Source organism: Neoarius graeffei, chromosome 21, assembly GCF_027579695.1.
Source record: "Neoarius graeffei isolate fNeoGra1 chromosome 21, fNeoGra1.pri, whole genome shotgun sequence".
Taxonomy (NCBI): Eukaryota; Metazoa; Chordata; class Actinopteri; order Siluriformes; family Ariidae; genus Neoarius; species Neoarius graeffei.
In genome coordinates, this window is record NC_083589.1 from 51,891,051 (window position 1) to 51,912,612 (window position 21,562).

General features: G+C 41.0%; 1 protein-coding gene across 2 annotated transcripts in view; it reads right to left on the reverse strand.

Moving 5' to 3' along the window:
• podxl (podocalyxin-like) overlaps positions 1–21,562 on the reverse strand; it is a 43,985-nt gene that overhangs the window by 12,302 nt on the left and 10,121 nt on the right. For both annotated transcript variants that reach the window (XM_060903327.1, XM_060903326.1), the window contains exons 2-4: positions 4,339–5,001; positions 139–287; positions 16–42 (exon numbers count right to left, since the gene is read on the reverse strand). In XM_060903327.1, coding sequence (XP_060759310.1) covers positions 16–42; positions 139–287; positions 4,339–5,001 — 839 coding nt within the window. The remainder of the gene's footprint in view (positions 1–15; positions 43–138; positions 288–4,338; positions 5,002–21,562) is intronic.

Here is a 21,562-nt window from a genome sequence, read left to right on the forward strand (position 1 = left end):
AACAGGTGACCTTACCCCAGTCGGCACAGGAGTTACGGTCGTCTGTAGGAGAGAAAATGAATTTCATGATCAACACGAAGCAGTGAGAATCAAAATGTGTTAAATGAATATATTTCAAACAAAAACAAAAATCCTTACATTGAATTGTTCTGATTTGGGGGCTGCTTCTGTTTTTCTTTCCGTTTCTGCTGGTTTTTTTGTTGTTGTTGTTGTTTCTGGACTTGTCGTACGGGACGTTCCTGATGTATGGGGCTTGGAGGGTTCTCCTCCATTTGCAGATTTTGTAACTAAAATAAAATAAAGCAATTTAATTGATTTATACATTTAGTCACCACTTCAGCACCAGACACTAACAGTATGACGTTTATTCAGAATTGAACGTAACCTGTTTGAAAGCATTTGTTAGTGCACTACGCTTTTAGATTAGAATCTTTTTCTTTTCTTTTGTATTCAAATGGGAATATGGTGTATTTTCCACATCAAAGATCCCAATTTTTTGGATTGTTTTTAGATGTGACGACACACCCAACGTTCCTGCTTTCACACAACTTACACTACGTTCAGACTGCAACCTGAAACGACCCATATCCGATTTGTTGTGAAATCCGATTTTTTTGTTAGGCCGTTCACATTACCAATTATATGAGACTTGTATGCGATCTCCAATATGAACGGAAAACGACCCAAAAGTGTCCCGCATGCGCAAATTGACACGTAATAAGCACATCTACGTAAACAAAAAAAAAGCGCACTCATGTTTAATGATTTCTTGTTTGTTTGTTTGTTTAATTATCTGGTTAGTGTTAAAGTGTGAGGTCTCGTGTGTGTTTTTGTTTCTGAACTGAAATGAAAACGTGTAGCCTGGTAACGAGGGTTGACTCCTAAATATGTCTCTAATTTCTATACAAGTGCACTACATGTTACTAGGAAGTAATGGATTTTTAAACTCTATATAGTGCACTCGAGCTTCAGTAGGCAGTCATTTGGGATACGGCCGCTGTATTACCAAACTCTTAATTCAGGCTTAATAATTTGCACATATTTATTTCGTCATATTAATAAACTTTTTCTACATTTTTATCAATATTTATTTAGATTGTTTATAGCCAGCTGAATTCTGCAACTTCTCTCAGCACTGGCTCAAGGTGCAGAAACACCAGTGCAGTTTGCGATGGAGATGAGGCGAGACCTGGCGATGTGGTTTTTGTGGCGGCGGCGGAACTCACACAATAATCTGATTAATGTGGGCAGCAGACTAATGAGACCGAAGGTGTCAAATTACTGGAAATTTCCAGAACAATCTTATAATCTTGTAATACAGGATGGTTTAAGTTATAAATCAGTTATAGAAACTGTTTTATTTAATCAGGCTAACAGATCAACATCCAGGTCCCTACCAAATCCACCATTAGCTTGATCAATTCTATAAAAGTCTGTTTAAATTCTGAAAACTGTATAAATATTGTTGTTTTCCACCAAAGAGGCGGGATTAGCCAACGCAGAATAGTGACGTTTGTCTCTTGTTGATGACGTGTAGGTCGCATGAATGCGACCTGTCCGGTCAGACTGCAGTCGCATGTGAAAATAACGGATATGCATCGGAATTAGGACCACATATCCAAGCGGCCTGGGTCGCATGTGAAAAAAATCGGATCTGTGTCGTTCAGATTGTCAATAACAAATCGGATACAGGTCGCATATGGGCAAAAAAATCGGATATGGGTCGTTTCAGGGTGCAGTCTGAACGTAGTCAAATATTATTTCAGGAAATTACTAATAACAAAACATTCAAGTGCACAGATTCATCAATAAAGTCACGTAAAGCCTACTTTAAAACAACTCAAGCTATAAAGTCTGGCTTGAAGAGCTTTTATTATGTGGATGGTCCTCTTTCTATGTTCAATAAATATAAATCCCATTTAAAAAACAAAAAAAACAACTTTCCAATACACAGTACTGTGCAAAAGTCTTAGGCACCCTATTTTTCCCCTTTTTTTTTTCATACAAGCTTCGTTACAGATTTCTATTTTATGGCTTCTCCATTATCGAGTCAGTACAAAAACGTTTTAGAGTTTCAAATGTTTGTTTTCCAGCACAAATTTAAGTGTTACAGGAAAAAAAAATTGTATCTGAGCAGCATATTACATAAAAGAGCACTTTTCAGATTAAAAAAGAAAACATAATGAAGGCTGCTGGGGTTTTGGTGCAAAATGAAGAAGCGAGTGTGGCTGGTTCTGGAAGATGCTCAGTAAAACCTACAGCTCATTTCCTTATAAAACTATAAAGCGTCCTTATAAAGGGTCGTCTCACACCAAATATTGACTTTGACTTTGTTTCATTTCATTATTTTTCAGCCATTTTTGGTCTACAGCGTTTCTTTACATGTGCCTAAGACTTTTGCACAGAACTGTGTACACACACATTCTATCCACATTCACTGGATATGAGCACTCGTGTGATCTGATTGACGACTCTACTACTAGGCTATCGGCTTATATACCATGAGTAGAGAAAAACAAAACAGCGGCGTTACTGAAGCAACCGAGGACGAAATAAAAACTACTCAAAAACAAAACCCCAAAAAATAAAATAAAAAAAGAAGCAACAAAATATGGAATAAAAGTGTTTGATGGTAAGAGCGTATTATAATAATAATAATTATAATTATTTTTCACAAATTGCTACCGTCATTTCACCGGTTTGTTTACATTCTAAGCGGAAATTATTTTGTCGGAAGTTATGTACAAAATTATTTATTGAATTTGCAAAAAATAAAAATGCTGCTTCTCAAAATCCAGTGAATGTGGATAGAATAAAAGTTATTCCACTCAATCTCGTCGTACATGGCTTATAGAGGATGTGCAGTCACATGACCCGTCCGTGTGTACTCCGCCATATTGGACGGCTTCAGGATAGTTTACCTTGCGCGAGCGTAATGGATCCAGGGAGTAATCCCCAAGAAAATTCGGAAAATACCCCATCTACATCGCGCGATAACTTGTCTAAGTTTGTTCAGCATCTTGAAGGTGACGTGAGGCAGCGTTACGTGGAAAAGTGTTCCAGGTTGGGGATTGCAGATCCGTACAACTTGCCGCAATCCTTGTTCAGGGAAATTTGGAGCTGCGGTGCCGGCGATTTGCCCAATCTGGCCTACCACGACATTTACAATTTTCTTGTTAATCGTGAATCGTGTTACACTGGCAAAGCCCTTAAAGCTTACAAGAGCCTGGAAGCTTATAAATATTTTGTTGCGGGATGGGTATCCCAACTATACCTCTGGAAGGTTCCGAAGAAGAATGTCTACTTGATAACCTCACGGGTAAGTGGCATTAAGACGTTTATCATAAAGAGACTATGCAGGACGTTTTATCGTAAGAATGTTCGAAATCTAAACTCAGTTCCAGATAATGACAGGGTTGTAAATATGCATGTTTTTGTCTGAAAAAAAAATATCACAAATCACCGACTATGCAGTTATCATTCAATCCGAAAATCAACTTAACAGATGTACTAGGAGTATTGAATTAGAAGATTACGCCTACCTGATATGAAGTGTTCACTACAAATTCGGCTGGTAGAACTGGGGTACCAGTTTTCTCTTCGCACAGCGGACACCCATTTTGCGCGCGTCTCCTCGTCTGCGGGGAATCTCTAAAATGACAGGCCCTCCTTTTGGCCCTGTCTATTGGTACAACCAAATGCTGAACAAGATATAACCATTCTCGAAAGATCTACTCCCACACACTTGATAATTAGAACGGGTTCGTCGAAGTTCTATGCGCGGACTTGCCGTCCAAAATGGCAGATAAACAAATATCACGTGACGTCACGTGCACGCTCTCTATAGCCAAGTCAGTGCTACGCGCCTCATCGGGTATCAGTTCATGTACGACTCGATTTCATGGAATAATTATAAAATATAATGAGCTTTAAAAATGCCTGAGCTGCTACCTGAAAAATCAAACATACAAGAAAATGTGTGTAATTAATGGAGTTTGAATAAAAGTATACAAATAAAGGATTTTTGTTGATGATTATCCATTTCTTCCTCCATTTTGCGGAAGTATTAGTTATTAAAAATCTGGATACTTTGATAGCCCATTGACTAGTTGGTTAGCTAGGTCACAATAATTTGCACGTTCCCGTTAAAGGTGCTTTTGGTAAAATTGGCTTCCCTTCTTCCTTCCTCTTCATTTTCATATTTCAAGTCGAATGTTAGTCGTAAAAAATTTGGCCTGTCCGCTGATTGTCACGAACTCTGCTGTAGTTTCAACCATTTCAAACTAGGAAGTGGAATTTTACAAATGAACTGTTGCATAAAAGTGTCTAAACTCTTACCTGTTGCAGAATTTGTTGTATCGTGTTTAGAAGGTGTGGCAGTAGATGTTAACGAAGTTCCTGGAGCAGTGCTAGGGTTTTTGGTAGTTCCTGAAGTTTTGGTATCGATGACTCCCGGACTAGTGGCAGTGGAGGTGGGATTTAGCGGAACACTAGTAGTTGTGTTCAGAGTTCCTGTAGTAGTGGTAGGAGAGACTGTACTGTGTTGTGTCGTGTTTGGAACATTAGTACTTAAGCTAATCTGTGCCACTGTTTTGCTTTGTGCAACATTTATAGTTGTTGGATGTGATACTGAAGTGGTGCTGCTGTTCTGCTTTTCATTTGTCGGAGGTTCGGTCGAGTGTTTCTTGCTCTGAGTAGTAGGAGTGACTTGTGGAAGAGCAGATAAAGTGGATGTCGCTTGCTTTGTGGTTTGGGAGAGTGACTGGGTACTAGAGGTTGGTCCTGAAGTACTGTCTCCAAGAGAAGGAGGTTGGGGTGTTGGAATTGGTGTAGTTTTTGGTGCTGGTGGTGGTAATGGTTTATTAGTGGTTCCTAATGTGTTAGTTGTGGTGATCTTGCTCATAGACTCAGTTTGTGAAGTGGGTTGTTGGCTTTTAGTTCCAGTTGGCGTTGTGCTACTGCCGGCAGAGGAGATGGTGCTCTTGTCTTGGAGGAGAGAAGCTGGAGAAAACGATCCATAATTAGTGCACACGTTAACATTGATTGCAATATGAGTAGTCATGTAGCAACACACATTTGTAGCATTGTTCTCGCTGATGTGAAAATATGGAAGCATACAGGGTTAGGAAAGCCATCTTGGTCTGGGTATCTTCTCAGATACAGTAGATTCAACTCCTCCTTTGGGTTGGGTTGAGTTGAATGGAGTGCATCAGACCTTTTTGCCAAAAATTGTTACACCATGAAATATGAGGTTGCACAAATTACTGACGACACAAAATAAGAAACCAAGGTTCAAGCTCTGCAGTGTCTGTTGGTGATGCAGATTTGATGCTCGTTACTGCTTAATCCTCTCAAACTGAACCTTGGAGCTTAGCTAATCGTGTTAATATTTCTTATTCAGTCTGAAGCTTGGTGAGATGTAAGGCTCCTTTATGTAAGGAGCCTCCAGTGGCAGTGCTTTGTAGCTGTCAGGAGTAATGCAGTAACTGTTTTTTTTTAGGTTTCTGGAAGGCTTTGTGGTGTCAAGACAGCAAGCTGCATTTTTTTTTTGATGGAAGGACTGTTTATAGCTGCTGTAACTTGTGTTAAGATGAATGAACCCAGTTTTTTGGAGGTTCTACAACATTCAATGCAACTGTTTATATTACTTTTGGCAAAGTGTCGGAATCAATCACTTCAGGATGTTCCACCGTTGGAAACTAATCAACTTTGAGTTGGAAATGGCTGCGTTAAAGCTGCCCGTATTTGATGAGCTCATCTTACCATAAGGCTGATGAGCTGTTGCCATGGTGTGGTGTCTGTCGTCCACGATTCAGTTAAATTGTATCTCCGCTGTCAGTTCTCCACAGGTTTCCGTTCTGGTTTGTTTTTGTTTGAAAGAACTCATCACTCTGCACAAAACTCGGTGGTTGTTTTTGTCAATTTTTTGCTAACGAGTTACTAATTCAGCCGAATTAACCAATTTTCCAGGCCTCTCACTAAAATTGTATCTCCTCTCTTACAACCCCGATTCCAAAAAAGTTGGGACAAAGTACAAACTGTAAATAAAAACGGAATGCAATAATTTACAAATCTCAAAAATTGATATTGTATTCACAATAGAACATAGACAACATATCAAATGTCGAAAGTGAGACATTTTGAAATTTCATGCCAAATATTGGCTCATTTGAAATTTCATGACAGCAACACATCTCAAAAAAGTTGGGACAGGGGCAATAAGAGGCTGGAAAAGTTAAAGGTACAAAAAAGGAACAGCTGGAGGACCAAATTGCAACTCATTAGGTCAATTGGCAATAGGTCATTAACATGACTGGGTATAAAAAGAGCATCTTGGAGTGGCAGCGGCTCTCAGAAGTAAAGATGGGAAGAGGATCACCAATCCCCCTAATTCTGCACCGACAAATAGTGGAGCAATATCAGAAAGGAGTTCGACAGTGTAAAATTGCAAAGAGTTTGAACATATCATCTACAGTGCATAATATCATCAAAAGATTCAGAGAATCTGGAAGAATCTCTGTGCGTAAGGGTCAAGGCCAGAAAACCATACTTGGTGCCCGTGATCTTCGGGCCCTTAGACGGCACTGCATCACATACAGGCATGCTTCTGTATTGGAAATCACAAAATGGGCTCAGGAATATTTCCAGAGAACATTATCTGTGAACACAATTCACCGTGCCATCCGCCGTTGCCAGCTAAAACTCTATAGTTCAAAGAAGAAGCCGTATCTAAACATGATCCAGAAGCGCAGACGTCTTCTCTGGGCCAAGGCTCATTTAAAATGGACTGTGGCAAAGTGGAAAACTGTTCTGTGGTCAGACGAATCAAAATTTGAAGTTCTTTATGGAAATCAGGGACACCGTGTCATTCAGATTAAAGAGGAGAAGGACGACCCGAGTTATCAGCGCTCAGTTCAGAAGCCTGCATCTCTGATGGTATGGGGTTGCATTAGTGCGTGTGGCATGGGCAGCTTACACATCTGGAAAGACACCATCAATGCTGAAAGGTATATCCAGGTTCTAGAGCAACATATGCTCCCGTCCAGACGACGTCTCTTTCAGGGAAGACCTTGCATTTTCCAACATGACAATGCCAAACCACATACTGCATCAATTACAGCATCATGGCTGCGTAGAAGAAGGGTCCGGGTACTGAACTGGCCAGCCTGCAGTCCAGATCTTTCACCCATAGAAAACATTTGGCGCAGCATTAAACGGAAGATACGACAAAAAAGACCTAAGACAGTTGAGCAACTAGAATCCTACATTAGACAAGAATGGGTTAACATTCCTATCCCTAAACTTGAGCAACTTGTCTCCTCAGTCCCCAGACGTTTACAGACTGTTGTAAAGAGAAAAGGGGATGTCTCACAGTGGTAAACATGGCCTTGTCCCAACTTTTTTGAGATGTGTTGTTGTCATGAAATTTAAAATCACCTAATTTTTCTCTTTAAATGATACATTTTCTCAGTTTAAACATTTGATATGTCATCTATGTTCTATTCTGAATAAAATATGGAATTTTGAAACTTCCACATCATTGCATTCCGTTTTTATTTACAATTTGTACTTTGTCCCAACTTTTTTGGAATCGGGGTTGTATTTCTCATCCAATTTCAGTTCTGATCCATGTTTTGGGTAGATCTTCTCTTGAGGAACAAAACTTGGTTGTTTGCTTGTTGGTTTTCCTGTTGTAAACAACTTGTTTTTGAGTTAAATCGCATCTCCTCCGTCAATTCTCAATGGATTTCAGTTCTGATTGTTTTGTTTAAAAGAACTAGTCATTCTGTACGAAACTTGGTCATGGGTTTGTCAATTTTTTTTGCTAATGAACTGCTAAACAGGTCACCTTAACGAGTTTTCGGACTTTTCACTAGAATTGTATCTCCTCTTGCAGTTCTCACCCGATTTCAGTTCTGATCCATGTTTTGGGTAGATCTTCTCTTGAGGAACAAAACTTGGTTGTTTGCTTGTTGGTTTTCCTGTTGTAAACAACTTGTTTTTGAGTTAAATCGCATCTCCTCCGTCAATTCTCAATGGATTTCAGTTCTGATTGTTTTGTTTAAAAGAACTAGTCATTCTGTACGAAACTTGGTCATGGGTTTGTCAATTTTTTTTGCTAATGAACTGCTAAACAGGTCACCTTAACGAGTTTTCGGACTTTTCACTAGAATTGTATCTCCTCTTGCAGTTCTCACCCGATTTCAGTTCTGATCCATGTTTCGGGTAGATCTTCTCTTGAGGAACAAAACTTGGTTGTTTGCTTGTTGATTTTCCTGTTGTAAACAATTTGTTTATTTTCAGTTAAATCGCATCTCCTCCCTCAGTTCTCGATGGATTTCAGTTCTGGTCGTTTTATTTGAAAGAGCTAGACGTCCTGCACAACGCTTAGTCATTGTATTGTCAAATTTTTTTGCGAACAAATTCGTGATTAGGTTAACTTAACACATTTTCTTCTGACTAGAATTGTATCTCCTCTCTCATTTATCATGCGAATTCAGTTCTGATCGATGTTTTGGGTCGATCTTCTCTCCGGGAACAACATTTAGTCCTTTGTTGATTTTTCCTGTTGTACACAATTTGCCGTGGAGGTTGGTCCTCTATCGCACTGTCACATTTCAGTTCTGTTTGATGCTTTGGTCGTCATGGTTGTTTTGATGGCAGGCCAGATGAGCTACTATGTCCATGACGTTCTGGTTATTTTTCTATAACGGGATGCTTGGTCATATTTATTTATATACTTCTTATAGCTGAAGTTAGCCTGAGGGGAATCAAATGTTGTGTAATTTTATGCTGCATGATTCATATATGATGAATGTTGGGTTTGGTTTGTGTGCAGTGTCTCCTCTTGGGTAGCTGTAGTGGTAATTATATTAGATTGTAGTAAATAATAAATTTTTTTTTGTCCATTGTAATCACTTTTTTTTCTCTTCCCAACAGATGTATGAAAATATCTTGTAATAAAAAAACGTGAAAAATGCTAGAGGTGCTTGGGGTCAGAGGAACTGAAATGTGAGGGTCGTCCCCCCACCACACACACACACACACACACACACACTTTCACACTTGGCCACAGTCTTTATGCACGCAAGGCATCCTGTTCCTTTTCGATTGTTTTCCACTTGCACCTATTTTTACCCAATTTCATAAACACATTGCGTGGGTCAGGATGCCCTGTGCTTTCCACCCATTAGGTTTGTGAAGAAAATAATAACAGCTTCATATCATCCAGATCTTTTTTTTTGTACCAGCAGTAGCATTGTCGGTGTTTGAATTCCTCTGATGTCGGCCTTCGGAAATTCAATGCCGTTCATAATCCTTGACCCGTCAAGTCCTTTTCTTTCGTTTTTTAAATTTTGTTCAGCAGCTGTGCCTTATTGGGAGCCATTTCTATTTATAATTCACAGGACAGAGTGAGCGAAACAATAAGCTAGGAAGTAACACGCCTGCTCTTAATGGAGAGGACGAAACAATAGCGGGCAACCTCAAGAGACTGAGAAGAATGCCTTTTCCCCATCTTACACACACCGACGTGACTCTTAATGCTGCGAGTACATAGACATTGTATAGACACCTTTTACGAGGCTTTGTGTGTAATACCCAGCACAGGAAAGCAAAAGGAAAGAAGAAAAAATGCTCGTCAAAAGTTTGGACACACCTGCTTGTTCAGAAGTTTTTCTGTATTTGGGCCGTTTTCTACATTGTAGAATAATACTGAAGACATCGAAACTATGAAATAGCACATACGAAATTACGTGGTAAACAAAAACTGTCAAAAAACCTAAATAATGGCTCTTTGCACATTATTGGCATTATCCTAACCAGATTCATGAGGTGGTCACCTGGAATGCTTTTCAGTTAACAGGTATGCCTTGTCAAAAATTAATTAGTGCAATTTCTTGCCGCCTTAATGTGTTTGAGATCAAACAGTACCGTATTTTCTGGACTATAAGCCGCTACTTTTTTCCTAGGTTTTGAACCATGCGGCTTATACAAAGGTGCGGCTATTCTGTGGATTTTTCTTCCACCGCTAGGGGCGCTCTAACCGGAAGTAGAATCAAAAATAAGATAGACTTGCCGCCTTAATGTGTTTGAGATCAAACAGTAAATAATCAAAATTAGGGTTGCACTGAATCTAAGATTCGGTTTCGGATTCGGCTGAATCTTGGCCTTTTTAAAGGGGTTCGGTTTCGGCCGAACCCTAGAGCGCCGACCGAACCGAATCCTATGTGCGGTGCACGTGCATGCGATTACGTCGTCGATGTTTAGGAGAAGATAGCCTCCATTGTGCTTGCAGTCGAAATCGAAAATGGAAGCAGTGAGCCGAAAGAGTGTTGTGTGGCAGTACTTTCAAGTGAAAGAGGGAGATTCAAGTCGCGCAACATGCACACTTTGCAGTACAGAGTTGTCTCGTGGTGGGAAAGATGCTAAACAGTACACAACATCTCTGCTGTTAAAACATCTTCGCTCAAAGCATCCGATGGAGTACGAGTTGTGCATGGCCGAATCTAACGTCAGTGATAGCCTGGGCCCGCCCATCCTAAGTGTGACGCAACACGAGGGCCTGTTGCGAGCTTAGTCTGGCCAGGCAAGCTATCTCCAGCTCTTCCAAGCTCCTGAAAAATCGGGAGCCAATCAACTTTGAGCATCTCCAACGGCCCTGGGTAGAGGCGTGTTCAAGGCACTGACGTAGTAGAACTGCGACCGGAAGCCATAGATTGTTTACAGAATCTATGCCGGAAGCGCTTCATTCACTAGAAACATTACGAACATGGAGCAGCGGCAAGCCTTTGACACAGCGGTAGATGCTGTATTGAAAGCATTCAACGGGAAGTTCTCATTGAAAACGGAGCAAAGAGCAGCCCTGGAGGTATTTATCTTCTTCCTGTTACTCAAGCAGTTTCCGTCGCGTCACATACGTCAGAGGAAAGAGTGATGTGATTGGTTTAAGCTTCGTCACAGCCTTTTCTGGCTTCGACCAGTAGCAAACTGAGGCGTTTCAGGGAGGCGGGTCAACCACGCGCTTTGGGAAACGGTTGGGCTTAATATCTTTGCCAGACCAAATGCTCGCAGAGCTTTGAAGTTGCGTTAGCCAGACTACGTCAGTGAGGCTTCAGGTACCGCAACCGCACAGTCACAGACAAAAAGTGGTACTAAGACCACCATTACCAACGCTAGCTATAGAACTAGGTTGTTAATAAAATAGCCTACGTGGAGACATGTTCGAGTTTTTTGTGCTACACTTTGTTTAATGTATCTAACTAAGCCTACAGTTGTAAGTGCTTGAAATTGAAGTGAAATAGCCTATAATTTATGTTCCATGAGTGTAAGCATTAAACATGATCAAGATCCCCAGTAAGTTTTTTTTTCCTGAGGAAAACAGATTCAGCATTAAATATCACCTTTTTGTTTGAAAATTAAGTAGGCTTGCATGTATGCAAGAGTTAAAATGTAAATGTGCTACGTTTTGCTGCATTCTATTTGCAGAGATTTTTTTTTTTTTTTACTTTTTTTTTGTTCAACAAAGAGCACTTTAGCAATGGCTCACTGTTACTGACAGGCCTTATTCTTTTAGCAATAATGTCACTTTTTGCTCTTTTTTTTTTTTTTAAAGATTTTTTTTGGGCTTTTTTCACCTTTATTGGATAGGACAGTGTAGAGACAGGAAATGAGCGGCAGAGAGAGACAGGGAGGGATCGGGAAATGACCTCGGGCCGGAATCGAACCCGGGTCCCCGGATTTATGGTATGGCGCCTTATCCACCTGAGCCACGACGCCCCCCTTTTTACTCTTTTTCTTTGTTCTTTATAATGGACACTATACTAAAGCCTGTACACTGAATGCCTTTAAGCTGAAAATTTCAGTGGTGTTCTCTAAGACCCCGTCCACACGTAGCCGGGTATCTGCTAAATCGAAGATATTTTTCTACGTTTTGGCCCGTCATCCACATGAAAACACATCAAAAACGAATATTTAAAAAAACTCCGGGCAAAGTGAAGATTTTTGAAAACTCCGTGTATGCCTTTTCGTGTAGACAGAGATAACCGGAGTTTTGCGTTTTAGAACGTCACAATCTGCGCCAAAAAAAATGACAACAAATCTGCCCTGACGTCAAACGTGCGACCTTTGTTTACTGCAGAAGCCAGATTAAGCATGGACAAAGAGTAATGGATCGGAGTAGTGCCTTGAAAGCGTTAATTATTGTGCAGGTGCTATTCTGATGTGATTAGGGGGTAGGATTTGGGGAAATGATGCCATCTACAGGTTTGGAATGCTTATGAATGTGATTGAAAACGCAGATGTTCGGTTATGTGTGGAAGGGATTTTTTTCGAAGACGAGGTGGTGTGGATAAAACATTTTTATAAACGAAAATGTTCGGTTTTAAAAATACCCGGCTACGTGTGTACATGGCTTAAGTGTGACTATTCAAATACAAAATAGTGGCAGAAGTTATTGCCTATGTTTTTACAGTTTAAAATAAAATATTCCTTCTGGATAAAGTATCTCTATCTTACTATTAAGAAAAGGAAATGTGCAATGTTTTTTACTGCATTATAATGTACTAGCTGACGTTCAGAGTAGGATTCAGTATTCGGTTTCGGATTCGGCCGAATCTTAAGCAGTGGATTCGGTATTCGGCAGAACCTTAAAAATCAGGATTCGGTACATCCCTAATAAAAATGCAGTACACAGCCCTATTCCATCCACAACTGTAGTGAACCATATGCCACACCTCCTCCATCCCCAGCTGAAGATGAAATGACAACCTTTTGAAGAGTACACTGAGTGCAGAATTATTAGGCAAGTGAGTATTTTGACCACAACATCCTTTTAATGCATGTTGTCCCACTCCAAGCTGTTTAGGCTTGAAAGCCTACTACCAATTAAGTATATCAGGTGCTGTGCATCTGTGTAATGAGAGGGGGTGTGGTCTAATGACATCAACACCCTATATCAGGTGTGCATAATTATTAGGCAACCTCTTTTCCTCTGGCAAAATGGGTCAGAAGAGAGATCTGACAGACTTTGAAAAGTATAAAATTGTGAGATGTCTTGCAGACGGATGCAGCACTCTTGAAATTGCGAAGATGTTGAAACGTGATCACCGAACAATCAAGCGTTTCATTGCAAATAGTCAACAGGGTCGAAAGAAGCGTGTGGGGGAAAAAAAGGCGCAAAATGATCTGCAGAAAATCAAGCGTGAAGCTAACAAGCAGCCATTAGCATCCAGTTCTGCCATATTCCAGAGTTGCAACATTCCTGGAGTGTCAAAGAGTACAAGGTGTGCAATACTGAGGGACATGGCCAAGGTAAGGAAGGCTGAAAAACGACCACCACTGAGTAAGGCACACAAGATAAAACGTCAAGACTGGGCCAAGAAATATCTTAAGACTGATTTTTCTAAGGTGCTGTGGTCTGATGAGATGAGAGTGACTCTTGATGGGCCAGATGGATGGGCCTGTGGCTGGATCAGTAATGGGCACAGAGCTCCACTCCGACTCGGACGCCAGCAAGGTGGAGGTGGAGTACTGCTATGGGCTGGTATCATCAAAGACGAGCTTGTTGGACCTTTTCGAGTTGAGGATGGACTCAAACTCAACTCCCAGACCTACTGCCAGTTCCTGGAAGAAACCTTCTTCAAGCAGTGGTATAGGAAAAAGTCAGCATCTTTCAAGAAGAACATGATTTTCATGCAGGATAACGCTCCATCTCATGCGTCCAAATACTCCACTGCGTGGCTAGCCAGTAAAGGTCTGAAAGGTGAAAAAAATGATGACATGGCCCCCTTGTTCACCTGACCTAAACCCCATAGAGAACCTGTGGTCCATTATAAAACGTGAGGTCTACAAAGAGGGAAAACAGTACACCTCTCTGAACAGCGTCTGGGAGGCCGTGGTTGCTGCTGCACACAATGTTGATCGTGAACAGATAAAGAAATTGACAGAATCTATGGATGGAAGGCTTTTGAGTGTCCTCATGAAGAAGGGTGGCTATATTGGTCACTGATTTTGTTTTTGTTTTGTGTTTGAATGTCAGATATGTTTATTTGCAAATCTGGAGTTGTCATATCAGTGTACCTGGTGAAAATAAATAAATGAAATGGCTACACATTTGGTTTTTATTAAGTTGCCTAATAATTCTGCACAGTGAAAGTTACCTGAACACATACATATTCTCCTAAAATGGCCAAAACTAAAAACACCCCACTCTAACTTCCATACATATTCAGCTTTGATATTTATGAGTCTTTTTGTTTGATTGAGAACATAGTTGTTGTTCAATAATAAAACTAATCCTCAAAAATACAACTTGCCTAATAATTCTGCACTCCGTGTATTATTAATAAAAATGAATATGCTTATTTATCAAAGTCCTTCCCACGCCAGGACCTGATCTTCCCAGGCAGTCCCCTTAAGGCATGTTGAGCAGTGCCAATCTCCGCTTCTATATCCCTCAGCCTCTCGCCTATACAGCTATGGTTACACTGGAGGGCTGGTCCTCTGGTAACCGTGAGAGTTTGACTCCCCGCTCACATTTGTATTGCGGCGTCTCGCGCCATATGGCCATTTTTATGATGGTCTTTGGTATGACCCGACCACGAGTAGAACTCATGATCTTCCGTTCGAGAGGTGGACACGGTAACCACTAGGCTAGCTCGCAGTTCTGTTCTTATTTATGTGTAGCTTTTAAAGTGCAAATCACGGGTAAATTCAGGATCAAGATCAGTGTAATTCTCCTATTTTATATTAAACTTTGGTCAAATATCTGTCACATTTTGCACAATTTTTTTACCTTGCACAATACCAGAAAAATTCACTTGAAATCAAGCCATTTGAGGCGAATTGGTCCGCCTCTGAAAAAACTTGGCATTTGGATTTCCCGGCAAACATTGATTTTCGTGACGTCACGTGCGGGACGCCTCCTTCTGAATCCTACATCAGCGCTGGTTTGTTTATGAGAAAACGACCTGGTGGTTTTCTGCAAATTTCTTCAACGTTATCAGGTAATTATTAAAATGGTTAACAGATGTATCGTAGGAGGGTGTAGCAACACCAATCTTGATGGGATTAGTACTCATTGTTTTCCAAAAGACCAGACAATGAGAGAGAAATGGGAGCGCTTCGTGCGAAGCACCCGGAAAAATTGGCTACATGCTACAGACTACAGCATTATTTGCGGTGGTCACTTCACAAGGCCCGATGACTTTGAGAACTATTTGCAGTGGGAAATGGGCTTCGCGAGGCAACTTGATCTGAAAAAAGACGCAGTTCCATCTGTCAGAATGCCCAAAGCAACACCGTCTCCATCTGTGTCAGCGTCACCAAAGGAGCCAGCCGTGTTCGTCTGCCCTGACAGAAGGCGAAGTGCTGCATCCACTGAGGCCCTCGAAGCTGAGGACCAAAGCAGAGCCGAGAAAAAGACCAAGCAAATCGGCAATTCACAAGTTGACTGTTGCCAGGGTAAGAAATAATTCTGACATCTCATTGTATTCTTCATCCAAAGGTGAAGTAACATTGCGCTCAGGTGACAATTCCATATTTCAATGCAAAATTGCTAGCTGCTAAACTTGGTCTACACAGGCTGTGCACTGAAACCGTGCAAGCTCTCGCAGCCTGCTGGCGGATCCACAGGTGACGTCACAAATCTGGCTCCAGAATCTCTTGGGATTTTTCCAGACGCGTTTTGTCATTTTATTTTTTTCTGCTGTAGACAGATGGCCTTGTACAAAATTACCCTTCTGGATGAGTGTGTAAAGGGACATGCTTTCATATAAAAAAAATGAAATTGGTCCAGGATATGCACTTTAACATGTCCAGTTGAACGTTTCCCCAAGCCACTTACCCGCAGTCGAGTGGCCAGGACTACTTAACCCTCCACAAACGACTCCTGGACTGGGGTTAAGTGTAACGACTTTCCTCTCATGCGTCTCTCTTTAGTTTCTGTTCATGTCTTCAGTGTTGACCCTTGTTAACCCCACTATCATTAGCTTTCAGGCCTGCTGATTGTGAGTCTATCAGCAGAGACACAGAGTCGAGAGCATTCCCAGAGTCCTCTGTCCTATAATAATCCCACCTGAGCTTCCTCGGAGACACTTTCTCTCTACTTCCACCTGCGCTCTCGCTCTGTGTGCGCACTACAGACTGACACTTGCGTGTCATCTTTCTGACTGATAACGGGAGCTCAGCTCTGTGGAACAGCCCCAGTGACTGAAGTCTGCAGATAGCAGAGACAGGAAACAGATGCACCGGCCTTCCTTTTATTTTTAACTCTCCAGTGCTTTGCTGCTTTTCCTGAATCTATAAAATTCCCACACAGCCAGTCGTGGAAAGACTCACTGCGAAAGCTTTTCCACAACCAGGACTGAGGAGTTTAACATCATAATATAATCTTCATATTGTGATATATGATGTCACGTTGGGCGGCACGGTGGTGTAGTGGTTAGCGCTGTCGCCTCACAGCAAGAAGGTCCGGGTTCAAGCCCCGGGGCCAGCGAGGGCCTTTCTGTGTGGAGTTTGCATGTTCTCCCCGTGTCCGCGTGGGTTTCCTCCGGGTGCTCCGGTTTCCCCCACAGTCCAAAGACATGCAGGTTAGGTTAACTGGTGACTCTAAATTGAGCGTAGGTGTGAATGTGAGTGTGAATGGTTGTCTGTGTCTATGTGTCAGCCCTGTGATGACCTGGCGACTTGTCCAGGGTGTACCCCGCCTTTCGCCCGTAGTCAGCTGGGATAGGCTCCAGCTTGCCTGCGACCCTGTAGAACAGGATAAAGCGGCTAGAGATGATATGATGTCACATTTATGATGATACATGGTATCATGGGCTTCTTTCTTTCTTTCTTTCTTTCTTTCTTTCTTTCTTTCTTTCTTTCTTTCGTTCTTTCTTTCTTTCTTTCTTTCTTTCTTTCTTTTTCTTTCTTTTGTTCTTTCCTTCTCTCTCTTTCCTTTTCTCTCTTGTTCTTTCCTTCCTTCTCTTTCTTTCCTTCTTGCTTTTGTTCTTTTTTCTTTTGTTCTTTCCTTCCTTCTCTTTTTCTCTCTTTCTTTCCTTCTTGCTTTTGTTCTTTCCTTCTTTCTTTCCTTCTTGCTTTTGTTCTTTTTCTTTTTTCTTTTGTTCTTTCTTTCCTTCTCTCTTTTCTCTCGTTCTTTCCTTCCTTCTTTCTTTCCTTCTTGCTTTTGTTCTTTCCTTCTTGCTTTTGTTCTTTCCTTCCTTCTTTCTTTCCTTCTTGCTTTTGTTCTTTCCTTCCTTCTTTCTTTCCTTCTTGCTTTTGTTCTTTCTTTTTTCTTTTGTTCTTTCCTTCCTTCTCTTTCTTTCCTTCTTGCTTTTGTTCTTTCCTTCCTTCTTGCTTTTCTTTCTTCTTTTGTTCTTTCCTTCCTTCTCTTTCTCTTTCTTTCCTTCTTGCTTTTGTTCTTTTTCTCTTTCCTTCCTTCTCTTTCCCTCTTGTTCTTTCCTTCCTTCCTTCTCTCTTTCCTAATTGCTTTTCTTTCTTTCTTTCTTTCTTTCTTTCTTTCTTTCTTTCTTTCTTTCTTTCTTTCTTTCTTTCTTTCTCTATCTTTTCTTTTGTTCTTTCCTTTTTTCTTTCTTTTTCTTTCTTGCTTTTGTTTCTTTTTCTCTCTTTCCTTCTTGCTTTTGTTCTTTCTTTCTTGTAGTAGCAACACATTTGATGTTCATGAATGTAACGTTTTTATTTATACATTATTAAAATTATAACTTCCCTCTTTTTGGTGTTATTTTTTTCAGGTATCTTCCCTCCTTTTCAGTCTTAAATCATTTACTTTCTAGATATTAAATAAAATAAAATATTAAGAAAAAATGTTACTTAGGATTTTTTTTTGTTTTCCTCCTATTTAATGTAAATTTTTTGCCGATATTAAATATTTGTGTTTACGTATATATTACATTATATCCTTCTTTTTTTTTGGTGTCTGATCATTTTTTCCCTACACTTTATATTTTTTTATTTTTAAGTTGATCTTCCTCTTTTGCTCTTAAATAACTTTCTTTTGCAGATATTAAATGAAAGTATCATCAAACTCAATTTTTAAATGGATCACTATTGGAAAGGGGTTTTATTATTTTTTTTTAAAGACTTGAGAAAATCTTTCTTGTTAACGTTTCTGTCCTGTTCTCCACCCTTAGCCACAGAGGATGCGTATTTTTACAGAACATCTGAAAGTAAACTCTGAATGAAGAGTAACCTTCCCCTGTGAACCGCTGCTTTTCCCCCCTCAGGGTCTTCCTGCCTGCTGTTGACCTCTGATGAAACTGGATGTGAATTTCCTGTCTTTATCTAACCCATCATTTGTCAAAGCATTATAATTATATTATTAGGAGGTATTTTAGCACGATGGTGCAGCACGTACAGTGTTGCTGCTTCACAGCTGCAGGGTTGCTGGTTTGACCCAGGCCTTGGGTTAGTGTCTGGGCAAATTTTCTCTTTGTTAATTTACTGTAATATGAGAATTGATTATTTGATAGAATCGGTCCACGTGCTCGAGAATGGCCACCTGTTCAGATAGAGTCATGGAGTAAGTTCAGAAACGTACAGGGCTTTGTTAAAACCGCTGAAAGAGAACGGCAGTCGGATGTGAGGGTGGAGGCCTGCTGAATAGTTTGATTCTGTTGCTGATACGGTTGTAAAAATAACAAAGCCATAAAACATCCACACCCACGGAATCAGATAATATGGTGGGGGGTGTATCAGGATGTCAGGATTTGATTTGTTGTCATTTCAGGGTAAGGTGACATAATTAGGAATTATTTATATGCTACGTTGTGATTTTTTTTTCTTTCTACTATAGAAATACTTACTGCGTTTAAAACTGATGCACTTGGTTTATTTTACGTGTGAATTTTAATATTGTATTTTCTGATTTTAAAACACTTTTTCAAAGTCCTCTGCCTACATACGTCAAGATTGTTTCTTAATGCAGAAGGACTTACCTTGTGTCCACTTTAAAGGAACAGTCCACCGTACTTCCATAATGAAATATGCTCTTATCTGAATTGAGACGAGCTGATCCGTACCTCTCCGAGCTTTGTGCGACCTCCCAGTCAGTCAGACGCGCTGTCACTCCTGTTAGCAATGTAGCTAGGCTCAGCATGGCCAATGGTATTTTTTGGGGCTGTAGTTAGATGCGACCAAACTCTTCCGCGTTTTTCCTGTTTACATAGGTTTATATGACCAGTGATATGAAACAAGTTCAGTTACACAAATTGAAACGTAGCGATTTTCTATGCTATGGAAAGTCCGCACTATAATGACAGGCGTACTAACACCTGCGCGCTTCGACAGCGCATTGATACGGAGCTCAGATATCAATGCGCTGCCGAAGCTCGCAGAAGGTGTTAGTATGCCTGTCATTATAGTGCGGACTTTCCATAGCATAGAAAATCGCTACGTTTCAATTTGTGTAACTGAACTTGTTTCATATCACTGGTCATATAAACCTATGTAAACAGGAAAAACGCGGAAGAGTTTGGTCGCATCTAACTACAGCCCCAAAAAATACCATTGGCCATACTGAGCCTAGCTACATTGCTAACAGGAGTGACAGCGCGTCTGACTGCGTCTGACTGACTGGGAGGTCGCGCAAAGCTCGGAGAGGTACGGAGCAGCTCGTCTCAATTCAGATAAGAGCATATTTCATTATGGAAGTACGGTGGACTGTTCCTTTAATGTAATATAATATCATCCTGCTGATATTATTGGTGCTTTTTGTAGAAGAACATTTTATTTAAATGCTAAATATTTTACATAATGAAAATTCAAATAACTGAGCGGCACGAAACAAAAACGTTCGCTCTGATGCATTGAGATCCCGACGATGCCGGAAGCCAAGGGAGCACAACTGGTTGTGTTCTCTGAAAGAACAAACACGTAGGAAAGAAGGCATTCTCTCCCTCTCTCCTGTCAGTCACAATGACATCAGCCAATCACGAGTGTCTGTGAGCTCAGGTATGCAGAAGAGGGCGGACAGCGCAGCATGAGCAGCAGTTTGATGCAGAAGATGCAGTTGGCTGGCTTCATGCGTCCTGGATGAAGCATGTGGAGGAAATCTACTAACCCCAGCCTACTATGGACTTTAATTTCTTTTCTAATTTCTATCTTTATCCAAATTGTTACCATGCTTTTGATAAGCTAATTCTACTTAAGATTTTGAACTAATTCGGTTATCTGTGGCATGGTGGTGTAGTGGTTAGCACTGTCGCCTCACAGCAAGAAGGTTCTGGGATCAAGCCCAGCAGCTGACGGGGGCCTTTCTGTGTGGAGTTTGCACGTTCTCCCCGTGTCTGTGTGGGTTTCTTCTGGGTGCTCTGGTTTCCCCCACTGTTCAAAGACATGTAGGTTAGGTTAACATGGCCTGAAGGTTGGATTGAAGTGCCCTTGATTAAGGCACCTAACCCCCAACTGCTCCCTGGGCGCTGTGGCATAGCTGCCCACTGCTCTGGGTGTGTGTGTTCATTGCTCACTTGTGTGTGCATGTGTGTGATCACTGCTTCAGACGGGTTAAATGCAGAACAGGAATTTCACTGTGTGCTTCAGTCTGTGTTTGAGTGTACATGTGACAGAGGCGGCAGAAGAAGTTCTGTTGGTTGGGAAGAGGGGTAGTTTAATGAGTTTAATGGCCTCCTGGCTCAAACACGTCCGCGTTATAACCAAGACGACACTTCTGGCTCGTCCAGTGTAATGGCAATGATGCTGTTTTACACCGTGTCTGCAAAAGCTTCATGACGTTCATCACTAACGGAACTGTTCAGCTGTGAAACGGTTTCTCTCGATCTGTAAAATACGCAACTAGTCTGTGAGATTATTTGGCGTTATTTCAAAACGGAGATACAGTAGATCATAGCTCTGAGTGTAAATATACCATTGAAATTCAAATGCAGTTTTATACAGCCCTAGCTTACAGTGGTTATTTTTCATTAGAGAGATTTGATTGTTGATAGAATAAGTATGAGTATATTTAAATGCAATCTGTTATGTTTTGTGACCAGCTAGTGGCCTAGTGGTAGCGTGTCCGCCTCTCGATCGGGAGATCGGGAGTTCTATTCACGGTCGGGTCATACCAAAGACCATCATAAAAATGGTACCTACTACCATCTGGCAAGGCACGCTGCAATACAGATGCGAGTGGGGAGTTAAACTCTCATGGTTACCAGAGGACCAGCCCCCCTCTGTAACCCTAGCTATGTAATAGGCAAGAGGCCGAGGGCTGTGAAACGGAGATCGGCGCCGCCCCCGATGCGCCACTTGGCGGGGAAAAAGGGAAGGACGTTATGTTTTGTAAGTAACTCCAAATGCATACTATACTTTTACTTGGTGAAACATCCGCTGTGAAATGACCTGGGGCAATATTTCTATGCCTATTCGTGTGTGTATATACATACACACACTATAGCAGGGGTTCTCAACCTTTTCTGCTTTAAGGCCCACCTATTCATACTTGTAACGAGTCGGGGCCCATTAAAAAAAAAAGGTCCCCAATTATTTTGGCTCATCTATTCTATTAGAATCTAATAATCTGTTGTAAAGTGTATTAATAGGATGCAACATCACTCCCTGT